The sequence below is a fragment of the Eretmochelys imbricata genome, chromosome 4 (assembly GCF_965152235.1).
Source record: "Eretmochelys imbricata isolate rEreImb1 chromosome 4, rEreImb1.hap1, whole genome shotgun sequence".
In the NCBI taxonomy this organism is placed as follows: domain Eukaryota; kingdom Metazoa; phylum Chordata; order Testudines; family Cheloniidae; genus Eretmochelys; species Eretmochelys imbricata.
Window position 1 is genome coordinate 124857071 of NC_135575.1, and position 16628 is coordinate 124873698.

Here is a 16628-nt window from a genome sequence, read left to right on the forward strand (position 1 = left end):
GTACCAGATCCCTGAAAATCAGGCTCTTTTAAGGTGTCTCAAGTTGGACACCCAAAAATTGAGAACTGAATCCCTTGTCACTTATTAAAGTTTAGATCTATAACCTTAGTATCTGATTCTATAGCCCTCATTCACGTACATGGCCCCCCTGACATCAACTGGACAGCTCACAAGGCTTTTTCAAGAACCATGGTAGGCAGATGGTGTGGAAGAAGAAACAGCAGTAAATACAATGCCTTAGAGCAGCTGACTGCTGCAGTGGATTTCAGAATTTGTAGTTTTGTTTTTGCAATTTTTTTTAAAACTGTTTGCCTGTTAATTGTTTTGTGCAAGCCTCTGCAGTTGCCAAAATGTGGTGCTCTTTCATTGCAATGAACTACAGAGATGCAAATACTTTCACTAATAGAAATTACTTCAAACACAGTGCAATTAGCCCAGACCTCATTTATCTAAAGATAGTTTAGTGTTGCCATCATACAAGAGCTGCAATTTTCTCAACAAAAGCTACTGACTGACTAGCAGTTGAATGAACAGGCTACACAACCCAGTCTCTGCCAATTAGATTGTGTTTTAGTAACATTCTGTGCCTGTGGAATTCATTCTCCCTCCTTAAATTGTTCCTCTATGCCTCCTTCAGGGATTTTGTTTTGTTTTTTTATAGGGAGAAGTAATTTCCCTATCTGTAAACTAGGTTTCTACAACAAAGCACTCACCACTTTGACTGAGTGAGGGTTTCCTTCTGCAGTTCCAACTTACTAGACAGAGTGAAAAATCAATGGCTTGCAAAATTTTCTTTTCTCAGCTACACTCCTAGTAGAGGCTGATTTCTGTGATTTCTTCAGCTGGATTGTTCCTTAGCTTTTTAACACACTTACAATAAAACTCAGGTAACAGACCTATAGAGTAAATCCCTTCTAAGAAAACATTTCTTCCTTTGGAAACTGAAAGCCCATATTTTAAAATAAGGGTCTGAGAGGAACATCCCAATCATTTGTGAGAGGATGTGGGAACTTGTGCACTGTGACCATGGTGCCTACAAAACACAATGCACTAACTTTCTGATGAACTATCCTGACTTGGGGGAAAGGGAACTGGAATATTTTGGTTTTTTTACTCCATGTCTCTGCTTTGTTTTATCTTCTAAAAGTTACTTTGTCCCTGCAAGATGAATTGCTTGAGCCTGTACAACCATGCTGTAGGACTGCAGTAGGGGGGCTCCTTTGAAGAACTACTCACTCCAGACAGAGAAGTGCTGGAGAGAAAGGGGCAGCCAGAAACTGGCTCAGAGATTGCATGTGACATGTCACCTGCTGTGAATGGGAGGCAACAGTTTCAGTTCCTAATGTTACCAGCCTGGTTGAAGTGGGTGGACTCACCAATCTAACCCCAAGGTAAAGTGGAGCTAAAGTCTCCTAGTCTGCCACAGACCTGCTTGTAAGGGGCCAATCTGTCTGCCCTGAGATGGGAGACAGACTCTGTAACTCTGGATCTACAGTAGTTGGTCATGAAGGGAAGCAAAAGGAGCACCACAATTGCAGCACCATGAACTTCAGCTGAAGGAACTTGGGCATAGCCACACCTATGGCTTTATTTCCATATCTAGCTGTTTGGCCTTCATGGAGGAGTCAAGGCAGGATATGAATGTAAGAGAGGGTGAGAGTCAACTTACAGTGAGAGTGCAGCTGGGTGGACAGAAAAAAACCTCTTGGAAATTGGTGAAAGCACATTTAAACAGCTGAGGGAAATCCCATTGGTCCAGAACATCAAAATAATATTACCAATTTCTCATTCCCCAGCCTTTTGTCTACAGACCTCCAGGACTGTTCCTGGCTATTGTGGTGCAGGACATCACCATTTCCCTCTGTCACAGCTCAGCAGATCATTAAAAATCTCGGGTCATGTGTAGTAATGAGGTGTAGATTCCTTGCTGAGTGTTAACAGTGGGAGCAATTCTGTCTGTTGCTAAAGCAATCTTGCAACAAAGCAGGACTTGGAAACTCACCATTTTGGTAGTCATCATTTTCCCTTTTTTTCTGCGATCTCCCCACACTCTTACTTCTTGACCAGGAGAAAAATGTCCCTTTTTTTTTTCTCTCAGCATCTTCCTCTCCAGATTCTTCATTTAAGGACCTTCCTGACTTTGATTTTCCAATTAACTACCATCAAAACACAGATAAAACATTAGCTGGAGCACTCCTGCAAATATATTGTCTAAAGCATGGATTCTCAAACTCTCCCAAAGTGGACTATATCTTAAGAGAGAGAGGCTGGTTGATTGTCTTTTTGCCTTCTCATTATTATGTACGCCAGTTCCCCTGAGTCTGGTAATCAAATAACATGCCAGCACAACAACAAAAACTGCTCATATGGAAAAGTAATATTGGGAAAAAGTGACACAGCTGGAAACAAAAAGAAATACCAGAATAATGTGACTAATCAGCTCTCCACAGATTACTGGCAGTCTACGGACTACAGCTAGAGAACTAATGGTTTAGCAGGTTTATTGGATTTCCATTTACTTGGTTTTAAAAAAAAATATAGAATTTCATATACTGTGTAGCAATCTACCTAGGCTTGAAATATAAATTAAAATTAAATACAGGTATCTGATAATGTCTTCCTTAACTAGCGTTTACTTACGTATAACAAATAATAGTCAATGATGAAAAGTATTAATGCAGATATATTTTTAATAATGTTATGCCCACATTTTCTTTTAATGAGCATTTATCTTTTTCGCATTAAAATATTTTTAAATGCTGAATTAAAGAAACAACAACCTCTACCCATAAAATAGTGGATGTCCCAAAAATACAGTGGCTGACATAAAAAAAACAAAGAGTTAAAAATTACCTTTACAGCTAAATAATGAATACTGTGGTAACATTATCTAGTTGCAAAGGTAAAACTCTCACATTTTAAAATGGTGATCAATGATTGTGGAAATAAGAATGAGCAAAGTTCTGATTCCTATGAAAGTATTAAAAAATTTTAAAGCTTCCAAATCTTTTGGAGTTTTTTTTAATTTTTATTTACCTAGACAAATTTTATAATAAAAAATGTTTAAACAACATGAAGAATTTGGCTGAAAACAGGCCAGGAAATTCAAAGAGTAAACTCATCAGTTACCAGCACAGACATCCAGTCACTGCCAGGAATTCTGGCTTTCCAGGTAGGACTTTTTATTATTAATTAATTAATTATTATATCATGTGGGATGAAGGTGTGAATTATTTCTTCTGAAAGATACCAGATTAATTCAAGTCCTCTTTTTCCATGGAATAGTTGCATCAGAAAAGCAAACTTCCCACATTGCCCTAACCAACATGCCTAAATCATATTCTACAGCAATAACCTTTTCACTTTGAAGGTCAAATATATTATTTCAAAAATCAAAGGGCAACAGTCAAGATTTGGGACAAATTCTCTGCTTCTCTGCTCAAAGGCAGCACAAAGAAAGCAGAAACCACCTACAAGTCTCCAGCTGGGGATTCCACAGGTGTAAGGGAATCCCAAACAGGCAAGAGACCTGGTGTAGTCAACTCTTATATGTATCGTCCCACAACTCCTGGTGCAGAAGGATGTGACAGGCATAGGGAGAAGTGGGTGGAGCATGCTGGCTATCCCGCTAGCATGCTACCTTAGGAGACCATGGTCAGTTGATGCAAGTTAGAGCAACTCTAGAATATTCTCCAACCTGTGTTGGAGCAGCGAATCCGGAAGCTGTAATTGGATTTTGGTTATCACCTTCTCCTCCCCTTCACCTCTCTAGGGTTGTGTGGTGGAGGAGGATGTCTTTTGCTACCTGCTCTCTGATGCTCAGGTAGAGACAATCAAGTGCTTCTATCATGCATTCCTTAGGGCTCCCACAACCTGTCAGGGGAACAGATAATGGAGCAGCCAAAGCTCCCTCCTCTCTCCCCTTCAATGTACCAGGTGGCCAACCCGTGACGTTGTGATTATCAACTGTAGAGAACTGCTGCTCAGTGTCCCCTACTTCCTTCCTGTAGCAACAGGGCCGATTCAATCATTTCAGTTTAAAAATCTCAGAACATGGCTCATAGGTAGTTTTCAATTCATATATATCATCAGATACAAGCTTTCTTAACACAATCACCCTTAAGGATCAGAAGCTGGATACTACTCTAGTAAAGGGATAAATTCTAAGGATGAAAGGGAAGTTCATTTTCCATCATTATTTAACCCTTGACCTCTCTGCTGGATGGACAGCAAGGATGATATTTTGAGACAGTAGCAGTGGTGGCTGTTGTGACGTAGGCAATTGTCCACTGGGAACTTGACTGAAATTACCAACTCACTCCACCTAGGTCATTGAAAGCACCCCTCAATTGTACTAGTATTCACTACTAACCCTGGCTGAATTGTAACTGGCTACCTGTCGTTGAAAATACCAAAACTTAGTTTCCTAGCAATTGTGGACTTCAATCAAAATCAACTTCTGAATTAGCGCATGAAGTATAATTACCTCATTTCATTAGCTGTAGAACAAAATGCATTTATTTAGGCAATACATAAGGGAGTTAGTAACTTCTGTTATAACGGACAAAAACCTATCCACAAATAAAACAATTTGTACATTAAGACTTGGCAACTAGATACTTTGTCAGCGCTAGTAAATATGAAAACTCATTAGCTTCTATACATTCTTGTTGATCTTCCAACAAATTTGGGGAGTGGGAGGAGAAGTTCAGCTACAGATAAGAACTTAGTTTTCAGAAAAGTAACAATTTAATCAAAAGTTACCTTTTTTGGTGTTGAGATATGGGACCGCTCTGAGCTGATACTGTGTTTAGATGTAGGGCTGCTGGGAACACGCTGTGGATCAGGAATAGGGCGACCTTCTACTTCAGCCAGAATGCATTCTTGGTAAAGCGGGGATTTCAGAAAGCGAGTATAGCTATCAAACTTCATCAGATTAAAAATCTGAAATGTAAATGCAGTGGGATAATGGTTATACAAGATTAAATCTCATATGAAGAATGCAGGCCTATTTTTCAAGAATTACGTTCTTAAAACTCAGAGCATTAATGTGAAGACATATCAGGCTTGCTTTTGTTGAAGTCAGTGGGAGTTGTGCACCAATTTCAAATGAAATAGAACTGAGTCCTAGTCTCTTAGCATAAGGCTTTATTTTTACATAAAGTCCAAGAATGGTCAAAATGAAAACCAATGTAGATTAAAAAAAAGGTTACTTACCTTTCGTAATTGTTCTTCAAGATGTGTTGCTCATGTCCATTCCATTCTAGGTGTGCATGCATTCCATTCTACATGTGCGGCTGTTGGAGATTTTTGCCTTAGCGGTATCCGTAGGGTCAGGTGTGGCGCACTCTAAAGTGCTGCGCTCATGTGTCAGTATATTAGGCACTGCCGGCCTTAAGCCCTTTCAGTTCCTTCTTGCCGGAAACTCCAACACAGGGGCAGGAGGGCGGGTAATGAAATGGACATGAGCAACACATCTCGAAGAACAACAGTTATGAAAGGTAGGTAACTGTTTTTTCTTCTTCTAGTGCTTGCTCATGTTGATCACATTCTAGGTGATTCACAAGCAGTATCCCTGGAGGTGGGCTCAGAGTTCATGGTTGTGCGGCTTGCAACACTGCTCTACCAAAGCTAACATTGTCTCAGGCTTGCTGGGTAAGCGCATAATGAGACGTAAACATGTGGACAGATGACCAGGTAGTGGCCCAGCAGATATCCTGAATTGACACCTGGGCCAGGAAGGCTGCCGATGAAGCCTGCGCCCTAGTCAAGTGGCCAATCACAGTCTCTGGGAGAGCCACCTTCACCAGATCATAGCAGTAACAGATGCAGGCCGTGATCCAGGATAAAATCCTGTGAGCAGACGCTGTACAACCTTTCATCCTGTCCACCACTGCAACGAACAACTGTGTTGACTTGCGAAATGGCTTAGTCCTGTCAATGAAGTAAGCGCTCTGATCTCAGAGACCATATGGGCAGACGTTATTGTGACCAGGAAAGAAACTTTCCAGGAGAGGAGGAGAAGGGAGCAGGAAGCTAGAGGCTCAAAGGGAGGACCCATGAGCCATGACAGCATGAGGTTCAGGTCCCAGGGTGGGATGGGATCCCCGATGTGCAGGTAGTGACACTCCAGACCTTTCAAAACCCAGTTTGTCATGTCATGAGCGAAGACCAACCTGCCCTGGAGCAGAGGATGGAAGGCCGAAATAGAGGCCAAGTGGACTTTGATTGATGACAAGGACAACCGTTGGAGCTTGAGATGCAGAAGATAGTTCAGGATCGCCTGCAGAGAAGCCTGCTCAGCCCGGATACTCCAGTCCGAGGTCCAGCACATAAACCTCTTCCACTTGGCCAGGTAAGTCACTCTGGTCAAGGGCTTTCTGCTACCCAACAAGATCTGTTGGACATGGGCTGAGCATTCCTCCTCATTCAGCCATGCCATAGCCATGCTGTCAAGTGCAACGCAGCCAGATTTGGGTCAAGAAGACTGCTGTGGGTCTGGGACAGCAGGTCCGGCCAGAGAAGTAGCTGCAGCAGGGTGGCTACTGAAAGATCCAGCAGCATGCCGGACCAGTGCTGTCAAGGCCACGTGGGGGCTATCACAATAACCTTCACCCTATCCTCTTTGATCTTCACAAGGATTCTCTGGGTCAACAGCACTGGCTGGAAGACATACATCAGGGCCCCCAACCATGGGAGCAGAAAAGCATCTGACAAGTAGCCCATGTCCATCCCCCGGATCAAACAGAACACGTGACATTTCCTGACCTGATGGGATGCAAACAAGTCCACCTGGGGAGTCCCCTACCTCCAGAAGATCATACTGACTGCCTCCGAATGGAACAACCACTCATGGTGAGACAAGAAGGTCCTACTGAGGTGATCTGCTAACACGTTCCTGGTCCCAGGCAGATGCACGGCTACCAGATGAATAGCATGCTGCACACAGAAGTCCCAAAAGTGGAGAGCTTCTTGGCAAAGGGCTGACCATCTGGCTCCGCCCTGCCTGTTGATGTAATACATCGCAGCGGTATTGTCCGTTAGGACCTGCATTACTTTGTTCCTCAAGTGAGACAAGAAAGCCTGGCAGGCCAGGCAAACCGCTTTGAGCTCTCTGACGTTGATATGGAGGGCCAGATCGTTCCATAGCCAGCAGCCTTGCGTGCTGAGATCGCCCAGTGGGCTCTCCAGCCCAGGTCCAAAGCATCAGAGACCAGGGTCAGCGACAACGATGGGGCCGTGAAGGGAACTCCCTCCAGCACCGACCCGGAGTCCAACCACCAATCCAGGCACAACCAGATGTGATCCAGCACCCTGACTACCCAGTCTAGGTTGTGTCTGTTGGGTATATAGATCAACGCCAGCCACACTTGCACAGGCGGAGATGGAGCCAGGCATGACAGATCATGTATGTACATGTGGCCATGTGGCCCAACAACCAAAGGCAGGTGTGAGTAGTCGTGACTGGGTGGTTCTTCACATGGGAGATCAGGTCCGACACGGCCTGAAAACACGCCTCCACGCCTCTGGCTCGTGTGGAGAACTCTATTCATTGGACCAGCCTTAATGTGGATTTTTTCTCGTTTGTCAACAGGCCCAGGTTGTGACAGGTGGAACACACCAGACTGATGCTCCTCTACACTTGTTCCTGAGACCAGCTCTTGATGAGCCAATCATCAAGATATGGAAAGACCTGGACCCCTCAATGCCTCAGGTAAGTGGCCACTGGTGCCATACATTTTGTGAACACCCTTGGCGCCGATGAGAGGCCAAAGGGCAGAGCCGTGAATTGGAAATGGCGTCCACCCACTATGAAACGGAGGAAACGTCTGTGATCTTGGAATATGGAAATAAGTGTCCTTCAAGTCAAGGGTGGCGTACCAGTCTCCTGGATCCAGGGAGGGGATGATGGAGGAGAGACCATGTGAAACTTCTACTTCTTGAGGCATTGCAGGTCCAGAATGAGTCTCAGGCCCACTTTTGCTTTCAGGATTAGGAAGTAGAAGGAGTAGAATCCTTTTCCTTTCATGTCCCGAGGGACCTTCTCTACTGCCCCCAAGTGCAGGAGGTTAGCCCCGAGATACTATCACCAGCATCCAGTGGTCCGAGGTGACCCGAGACCAGGCCGAATGGTAGGGATGAAGATGGTCGAGGAAAGAACAACGTGGATCCGGGGAGCTGACTGGGGTGTCACTCTCGAGCGCACCTTCAAAGTGAGTGCTTCTGGCCCCTGGGATGCTTTGCCAGGCCGGGCTGCGGGGATGAGCAGGAGGAGGAAGGGCAGTGACTAAAGCTCGTGTCTCTATCCCTTCTCCTCACAGACTTCTGTCGAGGCTGCCAAGGCCTTGGTGGTGGCGGCCGGAATTTCTTCCTCGCTGATTGTGGTATATGCAGACCCAGGGAACGAAGGGTGGCCCGAGTGTACTTTAGGCCATGCAGCTGTGCATCTGTCTGCTCTGCGAAGAGACCATTCCCATCAAATGGGAAATCTTGAATTGAGGCCTGCATTTCTTGGGACAGGCTAGTGGTCTGAAGCCAGGAACCGCGCCTCATGACCACCCCAGCTCCGAGCCAGCTGTGTCCCACACCGTTTGAAGGAAGTACTACTGCAGTACCCTCCTCCACCATGGTGCCAAACTCCTGGGCCAAGTCCTGGGGCAGGGACTCCTTGAACTTACGGAGGGAGTCCCATAAGTTAAAATCGTATCTGCCCAAAAAACCCGGTGGTTCACCATCCAGAACTGAAGGCTGGCTGTTGTATAAATTTTCCTCCCAAAATGGTCCAGCCTCTTGGCCTCTTTATTTTTGGGGGTTGAACTGCTGTGTTTTGCTTGTCCTTTTCGTTGGCCAGAGAGACGACCAGCTAGCCTGGAGCCATGTACTCGAACCCCTTGGCTGGGATGAAGTACTTTTTCTCAGCCCTCTTGGAGGTGGGAGGGATGGACAATGGGGTTTGTCAGAAGGCCATGGCAATTTTCAAGACCCCATCATGCACTGGTAGTGCAACACGAGCAGGGGTAGACGCCAACAGAACATTGAATAGGGTGTCTACATGCTCAGACATTTCCCCTACCTCTAGGCCCAAGTTCTTGGCCACCCATCAAAGCAGAGCCAGGTGCTCTTTAAAATCATCCGGCGGACCCAGCACCGCCTCATCCAGGGATGAGGAAGACTGTACTGCCCGAGAGTGGCCCCAGGGCATCATCACATGCGGAGGAAGGGGGTTTTGGGGCGGACACTCGCTCCTCTACCACGACCTACGAGCGCTGTCAACTGTTGCTCCGAGGCGGTGGCTGATGAATGGTACAAAGAGGGCATCAGCATCACAGGCATGCTCCATGCACTCCAGTAGGGCCACTGCGTTGGCCACTGGTCTTGTTGCCAAGGCAGCATTGCAGAGGTTGACAAACCCTCAGATGCTCAACTGCACTGGTGATGCCTCAGCGAGGGGAAGAGGAGTGAGTGCCCATCCTGAAACCCCCTTCCTTCATGGGGGATGATGCCGGCGGTACAGTCATCCTCATCCCTGGACAAGGCGGTGCCTGAATCTGTCGGCTAACCGTCGCCACTGGAGACCAGCACTTCAAATAGGAGGACCAGGAGGACCAGTACCACAATGGAGATCGTTCCCACAGCGTGATGGATGGTGTTCTGCACCGAGAAGACTACCGGCAGGAAGATTAACAGTTCCAGCAATATGGTAACCAGCACCTCCCCCTAGGTGACCCACATTGAGAGGGTGGAGACCGTGATTGCGGTACTGGTGATTTGGGGTGAGCCGCAGAGGACCTGGGCTGCGAAGCCAGAGATCCGTGGCATGGAGCTGGAGAGTACTGCCTTGGCTCTGAGGATCGGTGGCACTCAACTGCCCTCTGGGTGGTCCTGATGACTAGCTTGCTCTCATAGGGAGCCTTTGCCACTTCCTGTGGCACATGAGGTGCCGCAGAGCTGGTAGAGGCCTCTGCTCTCTAAGCACAGGGAAAGCCTGGGAAGGCATCAGTCCCGCCACAAGTCTGGGTCTCCTACTGCTCCCAGGAGTCAGTGGTGGATCCCTTGTGGCAGCAGGGGCCCTGATTGGGGAGACACGTCCATGTGGCTTTGGTGTGGGCGGGCAGCCTGAACTGGGTCCTTTGCCCTATACCCAATGGCCTTTCTTGCCGGGTGCCAGGGAGCCCTGCTTCTTGGCCTTCTTTTTGGGCACCGGTGACAGAGTGTGGTGCCGGGTGGAGCTCAGTGTCGGGGGTGTGCTACGCACCCAGGCCGAGGTACTGGGGTAGAGTCCAGCCAGGAAGGTTCGGAAGCTGGGTGGCGAGCAGCCTCCATGAGGAGGGTCCTCAGATGGATATCGCACTTTTTCTGGGTCCTGGGTCAAAAGTTTTTGCAAATGCAACACTCGTCCTTCACATGTGACTCCCCCAGGTACTTCAGGCAGCTGCTGTGGGGTCACTAACAGGCAAAGGCTTCCATGGACATTTCCAGGAGTAATGTGTACAAGTGCTGACGGGGCCAGGCTGGAGCTATCAATATGACCGAGGCTTGCTCCCTCCGTACCTTGAGGAGCACCTTGTGGATGAGAGGGATAGGTGGAAATGCATATAGGAGATGGCCTCCCCATGGGAGGAGGAACATGTCTGCGATGGAGCCCAAGCTGTGACTCAGGAAGGAGCAAAACTGCTGGCACTTCCTGTTGCGTTGCGTGGAAAACCACCCTGATGGAAGATTGAGTTCACAACATCCAGGCAAAGGGACCACTCTTGGCTGTGGAATGATCTGCTGAGATACACCAACTCATTCTGTACTCCAGGGAGGTATGATGCTTGCAGATGTATTGAATGCTCTACACAGAAGTCCCACAGCATGAGGGGAGAGGAACATGCATCCCCGTTTGTTGATATAAAACATTGCCATGGTGTTGTCTGTCATAACTTATACACATCTCCCTGTCAAGTGGGCTCAGAAAGTCTGGCAGGCCAGGTGCACGGCTCTCAGCATTCTGACATAGATATGGAGAGCGAGTTCTGCCTGAGATCACAGGCCTTCTGTCCTGAGTTCTCCCAAATGTGCTCCTCAGCCCAAGGCTGACACTTCCATCACTAGCGAGAGAGACGGCTGAGGGCTGTTGAAGGGGACCACTGCACATACTACCTGTGGGTCAAGCCACCACACGAGGGAGCTGAGTATTGGGCGAGGCAGGGTTACGTCTTGTCCAAACTGTCCCGGGCTGGCCAACACACTAACACTAGCCACGACTGAGAAGGTCAAAGTCTGAGTCTGGCATGCTGTACTATTTAGATACAAGTCACCATGTGTCCCTGGAGTTTCAGGCAATTCCTTGCTGTGGTGGTGGGGAACTGCCTGAGACCTTGCCGAGGGACCGAAACCTTGCTTCTGGGAGGTATGCCCTGGCCTGTGTCGAATCCAGTACTGCCCCTATAAACTCTATCCTCTGAACCGGAGACAGCGTTGATTTCCCTTCATTCAGAAGGAGGCCCAGTTCATCGAACATCATTCTTATGAAGTTGACTTGTGCCTCCACTTGAGACCTGGAGCAGCCCTTGATGAGCAGGAATGCAGCCACGACTACCATGTACTTAGTGAACACTTGAGGTGGTGCTGATAGGCCGAATAGGTGGACTGTGAACTGGTAGTGGGTGGTGTTCACCACAAACTTAAGGGACAGAATTATTGCTATGTGAAAGTACACATCTTCAAGTCGAGGGCAGCATATCAGTCTCTTGGATCCAATGAAGGGATGATGGAGGCCAAAGAGACCATGCAGAACTTGAGCATCTTCATGAACTTGTTGAGTTCTCAGAGATCTAGGATGGGCCTGAGCCCACCTTTGGCATTCGGTAGTAGGAAGTATCGGGAATAGAAACCCTTGCCCTTCTGCTCCTGAGGAACCTCTTCCATTGCCCCTAACGAAAGGAGTGAGTGCACCTCCTATATAAGGAGTTGCTCATGAGAGGGGTCCCTGAAGAAGGACGGGGAAGGGTGGTGCAAGGGTGGGAGGGCACAGAATTGGATGGAATATCTGCTCTCTACCGTGCGGAGTACCCAGCAGTCTGAACTGATACGGGGCCATGCACGGTAGAAAGGGGATAGTCGGGACGAAAAGGTAAGACAGGGTAGATACAGTTTTTGTCCTGGGGCGCTGTCCTCGACCGCACCCTCAAATGGCTGTTCTGGAGCTGGAAGGTGGTTTGGGCTGGCCAGAGCTCTGCCCCGAGGACAGGTGCAGCCTTTTTTGCCGCTCCTATGCCTCCTCTGAGGAGCATCCAGCCGGTTCTGCAGTTGGTAGAACTGCGAGGGAGGCTGCAGCCGGAAGTGCCTGCGCTGAGTTGCGGGAGTATGGAGGCCCAAGGACTTGAGGGTGGCCCTGGAGTCCTTTAAACTGTGGAGTCTTATCTGTTTTCTCGGAAAAGAGGGCCGAACCCTCAAAGGGGGGGTCCTCAATGGTCTGTTGGACCTCGTAGGGAAGACCCGAGACCTGCAACCAGGAACTCCTCCTCATTGCCACCCCTGTGGCCATTGCGCAGGAGGCAGCATCTGCCCCATCCAACACTGCCTGTAGGGAAGCTCGTGCAATTAGTTTCCCTTCTTCCACCAGAGCAGAGAATTCCACACTGGAGTTGTGCAGCAAATTTGGCCATCATGCCGCAGGTGTTATACAAGTATCTGCTCACGATGGCCTGCTGGTTCGATACGAAAAGCTGCAACCCCCCGGTGGAGTAGATCTTCCTTCCAAACAGATCTAGTTTTTTTTAGCACCCCTATTTTTAGGGGAGGGCCCCTGGTAGTCCTGGAGCTCATGCTGATTAGCTGCATCGACCACCAGGAAATCAGGGGGTGGGTGGGTATTTAAGTGTTCATATCCTCTTGAGGAAACAAAGTACTGCCTTTCATTTCTCTTGGGGAAAAAGAGGCTAGGGTCTGCCACAAGGTCTTTGTGGTCTCAGTGGTGGTCTTAATTAACGGCAAGGCAATATGGGCGGGGCTGAAGAGGGTGAGGATATCTACCATGGGGTCAGCATCCTCTCCTCCTCTGCCTGGATCCCCAGGTTCTGGGCCTCCTGTCACAGCAGCTGCTGTAGGACCCTGTTGTCTTCCAAGGCTAGAGCCGTCAATGTCCCTGCCACAGTCTCATCTGGGGAGGATGAGGAGGAAAGCACTGGCAACGGGCCCTGCTCACTCCCCTCAGTGCCCAGGGGGTCACGTGGCACCCAGTATTGCTGCAATGCCATGTCAGCAGCATGCGGTACCGGGGTCGCTGAGATCATCGGTGCCAATGTAGTCGGTGCCGAAGTCACTGATGCCAGGGGTGTCGGCACCGCAGGCAAAGGGAGGGGCGTCAGTGCTGCCGATGCCTGCGGTGGGACGAAGGAAGCCAACATTACCGATGCAGATCTGGACCTCGACCCTTGGTTCTGTCCTTGGCCTTGATGATATGCCCAGGGCATCCAGAGGGGCCACCGAGGTGGGGGTTGCCACTGAGGTGGCCACAGTGCCGGATAGGGCTGGAGGTCACGCCGGGACCTTCTGTTCCTGGTCCTATCGGAGCGGTAGGATTCTGCCTCCGACTCCGAGGTCTCCGAGAAGGAGGACCACAGAGGAGCAATGCTCCACGGTGCCGGTGAGTGGTGCCGGGAACGGGGGGGACCTGTGTGGCTCCCCCACGTGGGTGGACCATGCCTGGGAAAGGTGTGCTGGAGATGGAGATTGGTGTGCCATCATTGCCGGCTTACTCCTTGATGGGATCGGGCGGTCACCGGCGACTTGTCCCTCCTCTGTTGGGAGGACGGCGCAGTGAGGCGCATAAGGTCCTGAGTTGCCTTGAATGCCTCTGATATAGAGGGGAGCTGGAGCTCTCCACCATGTCAGTTCAGAGAGCAGCGAGGGTTCAGACTCAACTGGACCCCTGGGAGGGGACATGGGAGGGAGGGGACGTGACCCGGTTTGAGTCTCCCTGCCACAGGCTCCTTGGGTTTGGAAGGGGAGAGCAACCCCTCTCTGGCCTTTTCTTTTTCTTGGGCACCAGGGACTCAGACCGGTGCCTCACAGAAGTTTGTCTATGGGCAGAGCCGTGGCAGTGCTGCGACTCCTCGTGGCCCTTTCACGGCAAAGGCTTACGCATTGTCAGTGCTGAGTGTGGGTTCTGCTGACCCCGGGTCAGATTGTGTCCAGAGTGCAGCCTCCATGAGAAGGATCTTGAGCCTTTGCTCCCGGTCTTTTAAGGTCCTAGGGCAAAATCCTTTGCAAATTCTGCACCTCTCCTTCTGGTGGCTCTTAAGCATAAATTTTCCACAGTCCCCGCAAAGTTTGAACCCTGGGGACCAAGGCATACCCCGGTGCCGGGGGAGCGTTGGTGTGTGTGCGTGGGGGGGGGGCACTAGACCCCCAAAAGGAAATTTATGTCCTAACTACTAATACTAAATTAACACTGGTAAACAACTGAGAACTAACTATTAACACTAAAAGTGCACACTGCCCAAATGCATTTGCAAAGCAAGAGCAACAGTTTGTTCCAGCTAGCCATCACCGGCGGTAAGAAGGAACTGAGGGGGTGGCCGGTCGGCAGGGCTCTATATTGAATGCCATGAAGGTGCGACTCCAGCGGGAGCCCAGGCCAACCCAACAGATGCTGCTAAGGGAAAAGTTTTCTGGCTGCCGTACACACACGCACACACACCTGATTGGAATTGACATGAACAACCACTTGAAGAAGAAGGGGAAATTGCTATCCATGCCCTTCTAAATCCTGCATTATATTCTGTAACAACTTTCCTTTAATCTCCAAGCAGGTATACAAGCAGCCTTGTCACAGTAATAACAGAGATAGAGAGAGAGAGAGAGTGCGCAAAACATGCCAACCCCTTCACTTTATGCACAGTCATTGTAGTCTTAATGCAGTGCTTTAAGTTTAAGTTACTTTATCATCAGTTGATTACCATTTGCCCTGTATTATTATTGCCCTAACATGTGCTCCATCCCCAGCTTGCCTGAATTTAACATTACTCTCATTATACCCAACAGTATGCTTTAGAAGCTGTTCCTCCAGAAAGCCTATAACTAGACTAATCAGAAACTGGAGCAAAGTGAATTCTCATTATTAACCCTATCAATACAAGAATTCAGAGTCTCTGTTGTACATCGCCTAGAGAAAATGGTACTCAAACTGCTACAGTCATTTATGAGTTTTAATCCTGAGGATGAGAAGTAAAACAGTAGAGCAGATTATGTTCCCCATGTGTCAGGAATGTAGTATCACCTAAGAAATTACTTGCATGTCCAGATATAGCACTTTCAAGGCCTTTAAGTATCTTCCAGAGGTATATTTCAGAAAATGGAAATGTAAATCTTTGGTTGAATTGTAGCATATTTTGTTCATATGTGCAAAGCACTATTGATGTTATCACTTCTACGTACAGAGGAATAAGAGAAATATAGCTTTTTTTATTTTATTTTTTTTTAGCAACTTAAGTAGACCTCTCTGCTCCTTGTAGGACTGCTTCTGTTTCCTGCAGAGAAGCTCTTGCTACGTGCACTGGCAGAGAGGTTTAACAGTGTGACATTATATGATTAAAACATGGCCAGGTAGATCATTGTTGCTACCACTGTTATATAATTGCAACAAATCTTATACAAAATGTGTCAAGTAAGCTGTTAATAGAAAAGTTATGATTTGCTGAATATGATTATGCTATTTGTATGCATGTGTCATTTGTATCTGAAGTTATGAATATTAACTATGTACCTGTATTGCAAACGTTTGCTTCTGTGGTAAGACCAACAAGATATTTAGCCAGCACATTGTGAAGGAACTATTCAAGTTGAATGGCCCATCAATGAAGACTTAACTCACAGTGGACTATGGAAGACACCTATCTATACTTAACAGACTTTCCTGAGGACGTTCTAACTAGAGTATGGGTAATGGCCTCTGCTATGATTAAGTAAAGCATGCATGGACATGTGACTTGTCCATGTGACTCCAAACCTCATCTTGTTACCTGTAATTTTCCACAAACTAGAACAATGGGTTTTCCCTTCACTTGGCAGAACCTATAAAAGGCCCTGGAAACATCTCCATTTTGCCTTTTTCCTGCTCAAACCTCTGGACTATGGACTTATAGTAATGGGAGCATTCTAACCAAAGGACTTCCAAGGATTTGGAAGCAACCAGAGACTTAACAAGCCAGCAGTTTATTCCATCACTGCTAAAAGCCTGATCCAAGAACTTTGCAATTATTGTATGTATTTGACTCTTTTAGCAAATTTTAACTCTCACCTTTCTCTTTCTTTCTTTCTTTCTTTCTCTTTCTTTCTTATAAATAAACCTTTAGATATTAGATACTAAAGGATTGGCAACAGTGTGATTATTGTGTAATATCTGAGTTATATATTGACCTGGGTATGTGGTTGGTCCATTGGGATCAGAAGAACCCTTTTGTTTGATGAAATTGGTTTTAAATAACCACTCATCATTAAGTCTAGTGTCTAGGTGTTGAAGCTAGGACTGGAATACCTAAGGAGGCTGCATTTCTGACTTCTTGTTAGCCAGTGTGGTGAGACAGAAGTTTACTTTTGTTGCTTGATTGGTATATCTCATGGAAGAATAACCACTGGTT

General features: G+C 47.6%; 1 protein-coding gene across 4 annotated transcripts in view; it reads right to left on the reverse strand.

Moving 5' to 3' along the window:
* Positions 1-16628, reverse strand: part of RGS12 (regulator of G protein signaling 12) — a 173154-nt gene that overhangs the window by 21675 nt on the left and 134851 nt on the right. For all 4 annotated transcript variants that reach the window (XM_077815887.1, XM_077815889.1, XM_077815888.1 and 1 more), the window contains 2 exons: positions 4765-4944; positions 2003-2156 (listed from right to left, as the gene is read on the reverse strand). In XM_077815887.1, the coding sequence (XP_077672013.1) occupies positions 2003-2156; positions 4765-4944 (334 nt within the window). The remainder of the gene's footprint in view (positions 1-2002; positions 2157-4764; positions 4945-16628) is intronic.